This window comes from Zootoca vivipara, chromosome Z1 (assembly GCF_965207765.1).
Source record: "Zootoca vivipara chromosome Z1, rZooViv2.hap1.1, whole genome shotgun sequence".
Taxonomy (NCBI): Eukaryota; Metazoa; Chordata; class Lepidosauria; order Squamata; family Lacertidae; genus Zootoca; species Zootoca vivipara.
In genome coordinates, this window is record NC_142583.1 from 24867682 (window position 1) to 24882658 (window position 14977).

At 43.1% G+C, this 14977-nt stretch overlaps 1 protein-coding gene across 2 annotated transcripts in view; it reads left to right on the forward strand.

Annotated features, from left to right (window-relative positions):
- Positions 1 to 4870: 4870 nt before the first annotated feature.
- The window catches only part of ENPP6 (ectonucleotide pyrophosphatase/phosphodiesterase 6), a 29585-nt gene continuing 19478 nt past the window's right edge, over positions 4871 to 14977 (forward strand). Inside the window, exons 1-2 of one of the 2 annotated variants that reach the window (XM_035111720.3) lie at positions 4871 to 5350; positions 13576 to 13755. In XM_035111720.3, coding sequence (XP_034967611.3) covers positions 5110 to 5350; positions 13576 to 13755 — 421 coding nt within the window. In that variant the 5' untranslated portion in view covers positions 4871 to 5109. Of the gene's footprint in view, positions 5528 to 13575; positions 13756 to 14977 lie in introns of both variants that reach the window. The other variant, XM_088661060.1, reaches the window with a different exon arrangement.

The following is a 14977-nucleotide window of genomic DNA, read 5'->3' on the forward strand; positions in this document are numbered from 1 at the left end:
AAAAACAATCCCTCCATCCTCAAACGCAGGCCAAAATACCACAGACACCCTCCAAAATAAAATAAGAATACAATCAACTGCTGCAAAGAAAAAACACCGAAATATCTTTGTGCCAAAAAGATGGCAATGTCTGCACCAGGCAGAGCATTCCATGTAAGGGGGCCACTGCTGAAAAGGCCTGTTCCCACATGGCCCCCTGGACAGCTGCTGGAGAAGGATTTCTGATGATGACCACAGGACATGGACAGGCTTATAGCAGGAAAGGCATTCTGTAAGGAAACAATCAAACTTTGGGAACTTATTCCTTTGGATTTTTGAAATAACTATTTTCTTTTCTTTCTTTCTTTCTTTCTTTCTTTCTTTCTTTCTTTCTTTCTTTCTTTCTTTCTTTCTTTCTTTCTTAGCTTGCCCCCAAATGGCATATATTAAACAGTGCTATTACACAGGCTAATCCAAAGCAATATTTTGTTATTCAACACTATGAACAACAAGGATTTGAAATGTAATTAGACTGTTATTTGCTATTATTTTTTCTACAATCTCTGTGCTGGAAGAAACTTCCAAACGGCTTCAGTTTTCCTTTAGGTCAAAATGTTCAGCCTACTGTTTTAACTGATTTGGCGTTGCAGTTAGTTTCTTGGCTCTCAGTCTGCATTTTTCTAATTATTCAGCAATTAAAATCATGTGCAAACCATGCAATTAATTAAGAAACAAAAGGTCAGGGATGGGAAGAGTGAAACTGGGCAAGAACCTTCCTCAGCCATGCCAAACAATTTTAAGTTTCTGTATTACCTGAGCATGCAGTGATACACCGGTGCCACCAGTCTAGTACTGAAAGCAAGCGTCTGCATCAGTTTCACCCTCACAATGTTCGCTTTCAAAGCCGTAACTTTTCTTTGTTAGTAGTACTATGCAAAGGCAAAACTTTGCTAATTGTTGAAGGAGCTAAATCAAGCTAACCCCCAACCACAGACACCCCTTCCCTGGAAAAAATGGAAACAAACTTCATTACACACACACACACACACACACACACACACACACACACTCCTGCAGACACAAGAATGTGAAATAAACAGATCCCAAGGCAGGATAGATAAACACAAACACCAGAGAGGGGGGAAACTAAGCCAAACACATCAGAGAGTACAAGTAAGAACTAAACCTATCTTTTCCTTTTTTTGACTCCAAAAGTTTTTCAAAATGCTTTCTTTCCCTCCCTCCTAATATCCGCTCAGTCTGGAAAACCAGTGAGTTGAAGGAGGAAGTGGAAATGTGTGAAACACTTACTTCCTCTCTCAATTTGCTTTAGCTTTCCAGGTTGAGATTGTTCTTTTCCCATTTCTAAGGAAAAGAGAAACACTTACTTGTGAGGCAAAGGGACAGAACAGAAGGAAGAGCACAGGAATGCTTCTCAAGTGCTAGGGGAGGCTTTCGTGGGTGCCACTGCACCCATGGGTGCTCCATTTGGGAGACCAGACTTAGCTGAAAAGCTTTCTGCCCAAACAATTCAGACTATCTCATGTGCATTTACCCAGCTGCTCCCGAGAGTTGGGAATGGGATCTGGCACAGAGGGGTGCCATTTGTACAGAGACCAGCAAAATTCAGAAAGGTTCACACAGTGCTTTTTTTCTAGAAAAAAGGTGCCAGAATACCCCCAGAAAAAAAGCACTGGGTTCACATCTCATTGCTTCTAAATGGAAGGAATGGACACAAAGCTCTCTTGAATAATTTCCTCAGGCACGCCATTTATTGTTAGACCTTGTGCCATTTTCAATTTGAATTCCATGGGCTTCATCATAGGAGTGGCTGCCATTTGGAATTCGGGGCACTGTGTATGATCAGGCTTCTCCCCGCCCTCACGCATAGTGGTGGACGCGCACTCCTTCTCCATTCTCCTTGCACCATTATCAAGCTATCCAGGTTGTATCGGTGCTGTTGCAATGGGGAGAATCACTTGCATCACTCCACAAAAACAAAAGTATGAGCACAGCTTGCTCAGACTTGCACTCACTGAATCTGTGTGGTGATTGGAGACTGCAGGTGGCTGCAGAAGGCTTGGACCTCCTTCATCAGCCCAAGAATGCTGTTTTAGGTGTTTGAGAAAGCAGGATGCTGCCAACAAAACACATGAGCATCCCAAGAAATCAGCCATTCTGGCACCTGGCCTTGCTCTTGTTTTCCATTACAAGTTGCCCTAACTCCATACTACTTTAATGGTGCTGCTGCTCTGACCCCACCGGTCTGCTATTTGCTGTGCTGGCTTTGACACTTTTATATTCCTGAACTTTATTTCTGCCAAATCTAACTTCTTGGCTGCAAGATTCTTAGTTTTGTCTCCTTTCTGGATTCTGGGACTTTGCATTGGCCAGCCTCCAACCACATTCAATATGTTCTGGCCTTTCACTTGGCTCAAAGACCGTTCAAGAAATAAAGAGCTGCTTTTTACCGAGAGGATTGCTTAACACAGCCAGATTGAAACAAAATCAGAATAGTAATATGCATGGTACTTATATAGCTCTTTTTCTCAAGTGCTCAAAGTGTTTCACATACATTATTTATTTCATGACACAATAATAATAATAATAATAATAATAATAATTTCTATGGAGGAAGAAATGGAGGCAGTGAGAGATTTTACTTTCTTGGGCTCCTTGATCACTGCAGATGGTGACAGCAGTCACGAAATTAAAAGACGCCTGCTTCTTGGGAGAAAAGCAATGACAAACCTAGACAGCATCTTAAAAAGCAGAGACATCACCTTGCCGGCAAAGGTCCGTATAGTTAAAGCTATGGTTTTCCCAGTAGTGATGTATGAAAGTGAGAGCTGGACCAAAAAGAAGGCTGATCGCTGAAGAATTGATGCTTTTGAATTATGGTGCTGGAGGAGACTCTTGAGAGTCCCATGGACTGCAAGAAGATCAAACCTATCCATTCTGAAGGAAATCAGCTCTGAGTGCTCACTGGAAGGACAGCTTGTGAAGCTGAGGCTCCAATACTTTGGCCACCTCATGAGAAGAGAAGACTCCCTGGAAAAGACCCTGATGTTGGGAAAGATTGAGGGCACTAGGAGAAGGGGACGACAGAGAACGAGATGGTTGGACAGTGTTCTCGAAGCTACGAACATGAGTTTGACCAAACTGCGGGAGGCAGTGGAAGACAGGAGTGCCTGGCGTGCTATGGTCCATGGGGTCACGAAGAATCGGACACGACTAAACGACTAAACAACAACAATTATTTCTATACCACCCTTCATCTGAAGATCACAGGGCGGTTCACACAAACACAAAAATACAAAACAGAACACAAATTACTTAATAAAACAAGAACCAAAGCATACCAATAACCCCTGTCCCACAAACACATTTAAAAGGCCACAGGATGTTCAAGCAGCCAAAGGCCTTGTTACAGATCTATGCTTCTGCCTAGCACCTAAAGATATGTAATGAAGGACCCAGGCGAGCCTCCCTGGGGAGAGCATTTCACAAATGGAGAGCCATCACAGAAAAGGCCTGTTCTCGTGTTGCTGCCCTCTGGATCTCTAGAGTCTATTGCATTATACATCTGCAACAGGGTGGCTTTCTGAGGTGACATGTTTTTTATCAAGCTGATGGAAGAGAGTGATGCGGAGCTTAGCACTGTAAATCAAACAGAGGTGACTTTCCAAGTCATTTTTACTGTAGAAGAAACAAAGTTGCGCAAACCCATCCATAAGGATGCCAGCTCCTTTTCAAAGAAAGATCACATGCCTTTAATAGCTACACAGAAACCAAGCAGGGACAACTTCTTCCATCACCGTGCTGCAGTGCCAAAGAAAAATGCACACGCTAAACTCCCCTCTGTCTTGCAGCTATTAGAACCCAGGCAAATCCAACTCTATCTTTTAACATGATTTTTAAAACTGAGAACAGTTTCAAAGCTTGCTAGTCGTATGAGGAGTGGTGCAAGTTATTCAACAATGATGTTACAGGCATTATTCATTACTACAATTATACACTGTGTTGTGTCAGCACTAATGCAGAGGGGAAACTGAGTTTCGCCAGGGGACACAATCTGTGGCTTGCATTCTTGTAAAATAGTTTTTTTCTGTAACAACAGAGGGACAACTTGATAGAAAATGTCTCTATTCCCAATCAGCAAAGGATTACAGGAGTCCTCACCCCAAAAATGTGTGTGACATCTGCACACATCTTTAGTTACAGGGACATACAGTAAATACTCAACCAAAGCAAAGGAGTCAAAACAAGCATCCCATCCTAGATGATCAGAGCCCTGTTGCTCCCTTGAACTGCTGGCTACATTCCTCCACACAAGTTGCCTTTTTGTTTACTTTTAACGTATAATTGATGTGTATGTGCATGACAGCACATCAGGAAGAGAACTGTAAAATGCGAAGAGGAATGTCAGAAGTTTAGCACCAACTTTCCTCACATAATAGACTATAATAAATAGACTATAAATATAGGAAAGCCGCTAACATATGTGAAAAATTTCAAGCCTGGGTGTCAAATTTCTCTGTAAATTTGCAAATATCCAATACTGTACCAAAATCTAGGAGTCAAAAACAGAAATAAAATGTGCACTCCTCATTCTTTAAAATTATATCAACCCACTGGCTTTAAAGAAAAGGTTTAAGATCTGAAAAATTCATTATGTTTTTGTTCTCAGGTTCATCCAGTTTGTTTCGAGTGCCCTGAAAAGTCTGACACGTGGGAACCGAGGAGTTGCATTGTTCCTGTGTCAACCTTTTGAGTGTCTTGGAAGCCGCATTAGAGCTAACACCGAGAACTAATTTTGTTGTTGTTTCAATGCAACGTTTCTTTCTATAGTCAGAGCACAGTACCAGAATGCAACCAACAGCATCCTGCTACACTACATTAGAATGCAGAGTCCACCGTGCTTATAGAAGTTATCCTGTAACTTTTAAAGTCTGGCCATTCCAGTTACTGCTGCTGTACCTTTAAACTCTGGAATCAACCCAGCCAAATGAGAGCAAGCAGTGTGAGGTCCAGCCCTTCAGAGCAGCTTCAGATGCCTCATTGATAGTTATTGCACAGGGACAGGCGGTGCTGACAGTGCTCTGCCAAGACTCCTCTCCACCCAGCAACATGGCAAAGCACATGGCCCCCTTTCTCCTGCTTGTCCTCACCCTGGCAAGCTCATCCCTTGCACTCCGAAAAAAGCTCCTGCTGTTCTTGATTGATGGGCTTCGCCACGATTATATCAGCGACGAAGCACTGGAATCCTTGCCTGGCTTCAGAGAGATTGTGAACAGGGGGGTGAAAGTGGATTACCTGACACCAGACTTCCCCAGTCTTTCCTATCCAAACTATTACACCCTGATGACTGGTGAGTACATTCTTTGACGTTCTCACTACAGGGCTCTTAATAGCAGGCAGCCTTCATTGTTGCATATTGCATAAAGTCAGTAGTTTTTGTAACACTGTGGGGACGAATACGGACTAAATTTTTAAATGAGGGTTCATCCTCGCTGAAGATTAAAAGGAATGACTGGAATGACTGCAGGTCAGTCTGAACTATATATATATATATTTAAAAACTGTCAAGTTTTTGTTCCACTTTATTCTCAAGAAAGATACTTTCCCCCCACAAATATAATCTTGTCAAACAGTTAGACCTTGTTGGCTCATCTGAAAAGCAAACAGTATGATCAGATTTTTTAAAATAAAAATAAAAATAAACTTCCAACTATTAACTGTAGTTGTGATGACTCTGTAGTAAACTACGTAACTTCTCCCCTCAGGGAATATCAGGCATTAGCAAAAGACATTAAATGATTAGAAAATAGAAATAGAAATACTTTATTGTCACTGTACCACTTGTTTACAGTGAGATTAAACGAGCCCCCCCTCCTCCCCACAGTCTCTCAGTCCTTGTTGCACTCTGTGTGATTCTAGGATACAGAATACTATTCTCAGCTGGTGCATCTTCCATCACTGGAATACAGTATTAAATTGTGCTGAGTAACTGGTTATCTGAATAACTGGTTAAGATATAATTTAACAATTACTGAAAACAGACATTCATTTATTTGAGGGCGTGTAAACACATTTAATCATTTTATGGATCATTTCACTATATTAAGCAAAATTTGCATCAATTCTAACTAAAACTGAAAATATTGTGGCAGGACAGGATGGGGTTGTTGTCCCCATCATTACTGTATTTTCTTTCTCTTTTTGTTTGTTGCTTGTCACAGTTGAGAATGTAGATGTGTCCATAGCAGGTTTATATAGTAAATAATGTCAGGTAGATAAACTTGGAGAGCGTCTAAGGTGCTCTCCAAGTTTTCATATTTTGCAATAAACCTTTCTTTTCATCCTAAATAAACTGCAATTTATATGCTTCTCTAGAGTACTTCTAATATTTCCCATTCTGAGCACTTCTGCCAGCATCAACCACACGTGACCCTGGCATAATAAAAACCCTTGTAAAACCGGCATAATGTCATGATTTGTGACTTCGTGCTTGTGCTGTGGTAGGTACATTGTTTCCTGCGTTACAATTAGCTCTATGATCAGCAGATAACTACTTACTGAAAGGTCTTACCCCGAAGAAGCCCCATTCACTTCCACAGGACTCCCTCAGAATCAGAAGATTGGGGACTGGAATTTCTGCGGTGCTTCCAAAATTCACTTTGCTTCCCATTCCGGTTACGCAGCAGGAATGTGTGAGAAAGAAAGAGAATATAAACAAGGGGCAATTGGCCCAAAAACTGTGCAAGGTTCCTGGAATTTAAAAAGCAAGGCACAAGTTTTGTATGTTCAAAGCACTGCACTTGAATTAAAGAGAGAATCTGCAACAATTTACGTGTTATCCAAATACATACAGCACTCTGCACCCCCTGGATAACTAAGGCTGTAACCTGCATAGGCTTGCTCTGCATGTTGAGAAGCGTCCAAAGCTCAGCAGTAGAACATCTGCTTTCAATCCCTGGCATCTCCAGATAGGGCTGAAACCCTGGACAGCTGCTGCCAGTCAGTGTAGAGCAGGGGTCAGCAACCTTTTTCAGCTGTGGGCCGGTCCACCGTCCCTCAGACCATGTGGTGGGCCAGACTATATTTTTTTGGGGGGGGGGATGAACGAAGTCCTATGCCACACAAAGTAACATGTAAAAACACACTGATTCCCGGACTGTCCGTGGGCCGGATTGAGAAGACGATTGGACCACATCCGACCCACAGGCCTTAGGTTGCCGACCCCTGGTGTAGAGACAAAACAGAGATAGATGGACCAATGGACCAGACTCAGAATAAGGCAGTTTCCAGTGACAATCACCCCTGCCGTGCAATGATGAGAAGAAGGTGCTGGGAGGTAGGACAGCTGGAAGAAAGCACTCATAGCCACCGAGGACACTTGTTCTTCCAGAGACAGTGATAGATCTAGGACTACTCTCAAACTATATACCTGCTCCTTCAGAGAGAGGGCAACTTCATCAAGAACAGGCAACTTGCCAGTTCCCCAACTTGGGAGCAACTTGCCCACAGGGTTTCTGTCTTCCCAGGATTCATCTTCAGTTGACTGGCCTTTATCCAGCCCCTTAATAATTCCAGATATTGGTCAAAGAGACTTGTTATCACCTCAGAGATTTGAGGAGTAGAGAAGTAGAGCGGAGTGTCATCATCTTACTGCTTACACACCTTGCTCCATATTGCCAATTGGAATGGTTCTTCTTTTCTACCCAGTCACATCTGGTTTATCAAGTTACTCCTGGAGTAGGACATGGGAACGAACCCATCACTACACAGGAGTGGCTGCTAGGTGAGAGTGAAGCAACAGACACTCCTTATTTGATTCCAGTCACACTACAAAAATGCAGTAAACTTCCTTGTGCCATACTTGAAGAACAAGGGCTATTGTTCTCACAGTGCACTACTTACCTTACTAGAGGATTTTGATTGGGCAGGAAAATCACAATAACCACACCTAGGCTGCATTTCTTCAAGAAATAATTCTTGCAAAGGGGGCACTGGTGCTGGTGTTGCTCCCGTAAATGCTCCAGCAAGATGGCACACCACATAGTTGTTGGTTGGCAAGGGAAAATAGGTACAAAAAAATAAATAAATTCCTGGATGCCAAGATCCAGGTTTGGGGCAAGTACTCTTTGGTGAAAGAACCCCAGCAGTTTTTTTAAAAAATCACAAAATATGCAGCAAAGTAAAACATGGAAATATAGGCTGTTAGACATTTAAAAGACACCCTCTATGTTTCTTCCAGGGACCCAGGTGGCGCTGTGGTTAAACCACTGAGCCTAGGGCTTGCTGATCAGAAGGTCGGCGGTTCGAATCCCTGTGACGGGGTGAGCTGCCGTTGCTTGGTCCCAGCTCCTGCCAACCTAGCAGTTCGAAAGCACATCAACATGCAAGTAGATAAATAGGAACCGCTACAGCGGGAAGGTAAACGGCGTTTCCATGTGCTGCTCTTGTTTGCCAGAAGCGGCTTTGTCATGCTGGCCACATGACCTGGAAGCTATACGCTGGCTCCCTCGGCCAATAATGCGAGATGAGCGTGCAACCCCAGAGTCGGTCACAACTGGACCTAATGGTCAGGGGTCCCTTTACCTTTACCTTAAGTTTCTTCCAGAGTTTCCCACTTCCACCAGCACAGAAAAAGACCAAATGTTTGGTAAGTTAAAACAGTTTACTTACAAACTTTTCCAAGGTCAGATTCATGTGCTTTTCCATGCAACATTCAGGAAACACAGGCAACAAAACTTAGGTTAGTTCCAAAGTGGTGAAAGTTCCAAAATTATCAGGTACAGGAAGACAAAGATTGCTTGTAGAAAAGGTTGAGGGGGAGTGACCTAGCTAAGTCTGGAAACGTAGCTCTATAAAGGCATAAGTAACACTAAAATGCTATTTTATCAGGAGTGGGTACGAAGGTGAAATTTTGGTGTTCCTAGTTAATTGCAGGTCCCCTCTGGATTCTATCCAGAAGAGCCAATCCCTTAGTCAACACAATTACGCAAGGTCAAAGCAGAGCTCAGTTTTGGAAAATAGTCTAAAACAGTTTGACACACTGCTTTGCAGAGTTGGTTATCACCCAATTGCAGGAAAACACTCAATTGGCACAGTGGCAATTCTTTTAATATATTTTAACTGAGCACGGTACACTCTTGCCTTAATTGTCAGCCGCCCGGATTCTGTACAAAGAAGGATCTTTCAGGAAAACCACGACTGGTACATGTTTGTTGTGATTATAGCCCCAAGTCCGTTCACATTAGTGAAACACTCCGGTGAATGCCAGGCAAAGACTCCTGCTGTCCCAGACCTGTTAATTTTTGTGGTGGTTAAGTACTGCTTTAGCTCTGTGCATTTTTATTCTTCTGCTATGTGTTTTTAATTTGTTTAATGCGATGGAGTTGTATTCGTCTACTGTTTAGTTTTTAAAATTGTGTAGTTCAGCCTTTTTCAAGCACTCTAGCTGCTTTGGACTACAGCTCTCATTAACCCCAGCCATCAAGGGTTATCACATCAGGCTTATTCTATTTGCTGTGCATTTTTCTTGCACTTGTAATACAATATAAAAACAAGAGCAAATAAAAAGTAAGTTGCCTACTGTGTTATCGGGCAGTCTGTAAACAAACAAATAGGGATGTAGGTTTCCTGAATCATAAATATTCACAGGTGTGCAAACATAATGTGCAAATATAGAAACATTTCTTAATTCTTTATTCCAGCTCTCTACCTTTACAGTCCATTGCTATTAAAAATCCCCCCACCTGCACTGCCAGAGAAGATTATCATCTCCAGTAAGGGAGCAGCAAATGAAGAGTTTTGAGGGGGGCAAGCATCCAGAGACCCGATGCGCTATACAGAAAGTAATATGGAAGTACTTTCCCCTGTTTTCTGTAAGGGGGTCAATAGCTCTTTAACCTACGCTGCATTACATCTGGGCTGACTGATGCTAGAGGATGGGAACTCCCTGGCATCTGAAGCTTGTCAGAGGCAATGAAGTGTAATCAGGAAGGCTACAGCAGCAGGAAGATGTGTGAAAAAGTACTTTTCTAAGAGCAAGGAGAGACTGTTGGCGCTGAAGTTAGATAGAGAATGTGGTGATGGGATGCTACAGTGGGATTCCCCACCCCCACCCCTGATGGTTTAGATCAGGCACCCCCAAACTTGGCCCTCCAGCTGTTTTGGGACTACAATTCCCATCATCCCTGACCACTGGTCCTGTTAGCTAGGGATGGGAGTTGTAGTCCCAAAACATCTAACAGGCTGAGTTTGGGGGTGCCTGGTTTAGATTCAAGTTGTTGTGAAATTTTTGGTCAATTGTAGGACATGTCAACAGATGACAGAAGGTCAGATTAACTGCAGCAAGCTGATTCCTACTTATTTGAGGTCTTCTTCCCGTATAGAACATAACAAAGTATGATAACAAATGCCAAAAAGTAAAAGGGATAATCCAGAACTGAGTGGTGAGTACACCACTCATTTCAACATACTGTACTTAAAGGTAAAGGGACCCCTGACCATTAGGTCCAATCGCGGATGACTATGGGGTTGCGGCACTCATCTCTCTTTACTGGCCGAGGGATCCGGTGTACAGCTTCCGGGTCATGTGGCCAGCATGACAAAGCCGCTTCTGGCGAACCAGAGCAGTGCACAGAAACGCCATTTACCTTCCCATTGTAGCGGTACCTATTTATCTGCTTGCACTCCATGCTTTCGGACTGCTAGGTTGGCAGGAGCTGGGACCAAGCAACGGGAGCTCACCCTGTTGCAGGGATTCGAACCGCCAACCTTCTGATCGGCAAGCCCTAGGCCAGGGGTCCCCAGAATTACCGGGCTTCGGGCCGGTGCCCGCCGCGCCGACCGCGCGGCGGGCCGGAGGGCAGGGGAGTGCGCGCGCAGCGGGCCGGAGGGTGGGGGAGTGCGCGCCCGTGCGCATGCGCACACGCACACGGGCAGAAAAAAATCGCCGAAAATCGCTTGTGTGCATGTGTATGGGCCTCCCCCGACCCAGAAGTGCATTGGAAATGATCACTTCTGGGTCGGGAGAGGCCCATACGCATGCGCACAAAGGATTTTCGGCGATTTTTTGCCGATTTTGAAGATCGCCGCCGCGCCGCGCGCCGTAAGAGCGGGCAGCGGCAGCGGGGGGCGTCATGGGCCAGATTGGGAGGCCAATTGGGCCGCATCCGGCCCGGGGGCCGTAATTTGGGGACCCCTGCCCTAGGCTCTGTGGTTTAACCCACAGCGCCACTCGCGTCCTTACTGTACTTACTATGCTACAAATCACACAGCTAGTTTCTGTGATCACTTCCATGAACTGCACAAGTACCGGTACTCCTGAAAGCAAAATTTTCATAGAGAGATGGGGAAGGCTTAGGGAAATTCTTTTCATCTCAGCCCTCCAACTGTATTTGCTTGTTTAAAACATTTTTATTATCACCTACAATGAAATACCACATTTAATATTAGTATAATGATAGTGACCCATCTTACAGGGACATGAAATGCTCTGGAAAGAAAAAAATAATCAAGTATTGTTATTATACGGTTTTAATCAGCTACAATGCCTCCTCTGTGTCTACAAAAACAGTGAGCCACAACAATGGGTAGTTAAATACAGCAAGGGATGTTATGAACAGCCAGTTATTACTGTTACAATGTTTTGCATAGCAATTCATTGTGCAGTAAGTTTTGCCTACCTAAATCTTCAAGAATACATCTGTTACGACCTAAAAAGAGTCCAGTTAATACTTAATTATGAAAGAAACTGGTGTGTGGGGGAGGACAGGGAAGAGAATATGATAATTTGTTCGCTATCTGGTGACAAATCTATTACATGGGACTGGCCTTGAAAACTGTTCAGATATTACTGCTTTCTGGCAGATTCAGCCCTACCATTAGGAAGGATGAGGAAGCTACCTCAGGCAGTTGATTTTGGTATCCTGAAGGGCAGAAAATAGTTATTTATTTTGTATATTACTTCTGGGGACAGGTAGAAGCACTTATGGGATTTTTTATTTTATTTTTTGCCTTAGGTGGGAAAATGATTTGACAAGTCTTTGATGCTGTGCATCTCAACTTGTTTATGATCATCTGCAGTACTTCAGACAGCAAGCTGTCTTGGGCCAACCTTGCATATAATCTTTCTTTCCTTTCCAGCATTTGCCAGATTGCATCCAAACTTGGCAGAAAGTGCTGGTGTTTATTTATAAAGCTGTTAGGGCTTACCTATAAAGGCTTACATGATCAGGAAACAAACACTATGACACATGTAAAGCCCCACAACAGATGAATCACCCCTGCTTTGCAACTTACATAAATTTGTTGAGATAGAGGTGAGGCTTATGGAGTAATGACTTCTCCACGTAGATGTAATATCTTTGTTAAATGGAACAAAATTATTGAAAACATTCCTGTTCCGTTCCATCATGTTTGGGAGAAATATGTGATACCTGCTACTACTCCGCCTGCCCCAATCATAATTGGGTTTTATATTTACATGTTTACTGCTTTGATTCTAGTTTCATTCTGTGGTATGATTTTTAAATATAACTTACCAATGTGGTGTAGTGGTTAAGAGCGGTAGACTCGTAATGTGGGGAACCGGGTTCGCGTCTCCGCTCCTCCACATGCAGCTGCTGGGTGACCTTGGGCTAGTCACACTTCTCTGAAGTCTCTCAGCCTCACTCACCTCACAGAGTATTTGTTGTGGGGGAGGAGGGGAAAGGAGAATGTTAGCTGCTCTGAGACTCCTTTGGGTAGTGATAAAGTGGGATATCAAATCCAAACTCTTCTTCTTACCATACATTTCCATGGGTGCTCTGTAGCAGCCAAGAGATATGAGGTATTAAATGTCAAAGGATTGCTCATACATGGGAAGAAAAGCATTGGCATTGGCTTTCAATCCAATTTACTTTTTCTAAATAGGTTTCAGTGCCATTATTATTATTATTAATCTGCATGTCACACACCCATCCCTTGAATAAGTTTGCTGTTATTCTTATAATGTTTCCATTGAACAAGAAGCAGCAGTAGAGAATAGGTGCTTGCATATGTGACACTTAAAATAAAAACAGTTAAAGGTAGGCAGCCCATCTTTATCATTAGGGGAGGGGCAAGACTGACAGCTCGTTCCGTTTGAGCACATTGACATGTACATCTGCCCCAAAACCTGCAAGCGAAGAACTAATGAAATTTCTCTTTGCATCTTCTTCTTCATACTAAGTCAATACAACTTTTCTCTCCCTATTTTGCATTATATCAAATGCCAATCTAGGTGGTTTATGACAATAGAACTTGATGGCGTTTTACCAGTAATTTCATTCATCCATACTAGAAAGGGAGCATGAGTTCCGCAGCTCTTCTGGGGGTGCACAATAATATATACTTTTCTTCAAAACTGCATCTTTACATTTATTACTTATTTGCAAGATTTGAGCTGGAGCAATTCTTTATCTAGTGCCCTCTAAGTCTAAGAGAGAGAAAGAAGTGAGACTTTATTCTACCTCCACAGGGCCTTGAAATGGGTATGGGGGTGTTATGACTGCTAAACGTAACTGAGAAGTGAGGATATAAAGCAATCCTCTCACCTTCTAGGTCGCCACTGCGATGTCCATCAAATGACTGGGAACTACATGTGGGACGCAAGTACAAATGTGTCTTTTGATATCGGCGTGAATCAGGAGAGCCTGCTGCCTCTTTGGTGGAATGGATCAGAGCCCTTGTGGGTCACTATGATGAAAGCAAAGAGGAAAGTCTTCATGTACTATTGGCCTGGTGAGTGTTGCTGAATTCTGCACTTCTTAAAATTGCTGACTAACATTACATGTTCTACTTTTTAACTGCTCTAAATGCAACCTTAAGATCGATCGCTCTGGCTCTGACCCAATAACGCACAGCAACCTGAAGGCTCTATTTGAAAAGCTTAAATACCATCAACCAGCTTCTTAGCAAGGAAAGTCAAGCAGACAGGAACTGAAACTGTCACACTCATTGCTTTCTCTTCTGGCATAGACTGGGACAAGAACCCTTCTGGATTAGTCCAAAACCCCATCTAAACCAGTATCCTATTTCATTCAGTGTCAGTCTAAGGGAACTTGCGCATCAAATGGCCCACAACCATATCTAACTGTTATTTCATGGCAACTGGCACTCAGAGGCAAAGTCCCTCTCATTCTGGAGGTAGTATACTGCATGCCATAAAGACTAAAAACCATTGATAGCCTTGAATTTGTCCAATTCCCCTTTTAAGGACATCTAAGTCAGTGGTCATCCCCCACAGATAGCAGGGTTTTTTAGCCTTTTAGAAAGTGCTCAGTTCACAGAGCTAGAGTAAGTGGGTTAGGGATAGGGACACACTCACAGCACCTTTTTGGGTACACACCTCTGCACACGAAGAAGTCTTTAAGTGGATGGCAACACCTATTCTTAGCTATCTATATATTGTTATAGGCTGGTGGAGGTGGAGCTAGAAATTAATAAATGGTAGGATGTTGATTATTTGGAATATGAAGGGAAAACACCAGCTGCGGATGAATTCTTGGGCTAGCCTATGCAGAAAACAATCTGACCTAGCTAGGGCCATTGAGAAACAATACAGGGCCACTGAGGGCCACTGGCAATGCAAGGGAATTGCCCTTCCCACCTGCCCTGAGCCTACAAGGGTAATTATTATTATTATTATTATTATTATTATTATTAATAATAATTTATTTATACCCCGCCCATCTGGCTGGGTTTCCCCAACCACTCTGGGCGGCTTCCAACAGAAAAATGAAATAAAATAATATATTAAACATTAAAAGCCTCCCTAAACAGGGCTGCCTTCAGATGTCTTCTAAAAATCTGGTAGCTGGGTATGATGGCACAAGAATATTTTGGGCCTTCGGCTCAAGGCTTCGGTTAGCTGAGAAAAGGCAGAATGACCCTGGCTGGCTGGCTGAAGGCAAGCTGGAAGATATGTATTAGACTTCAGTGCTGCACTGCTATGGGGAATGAG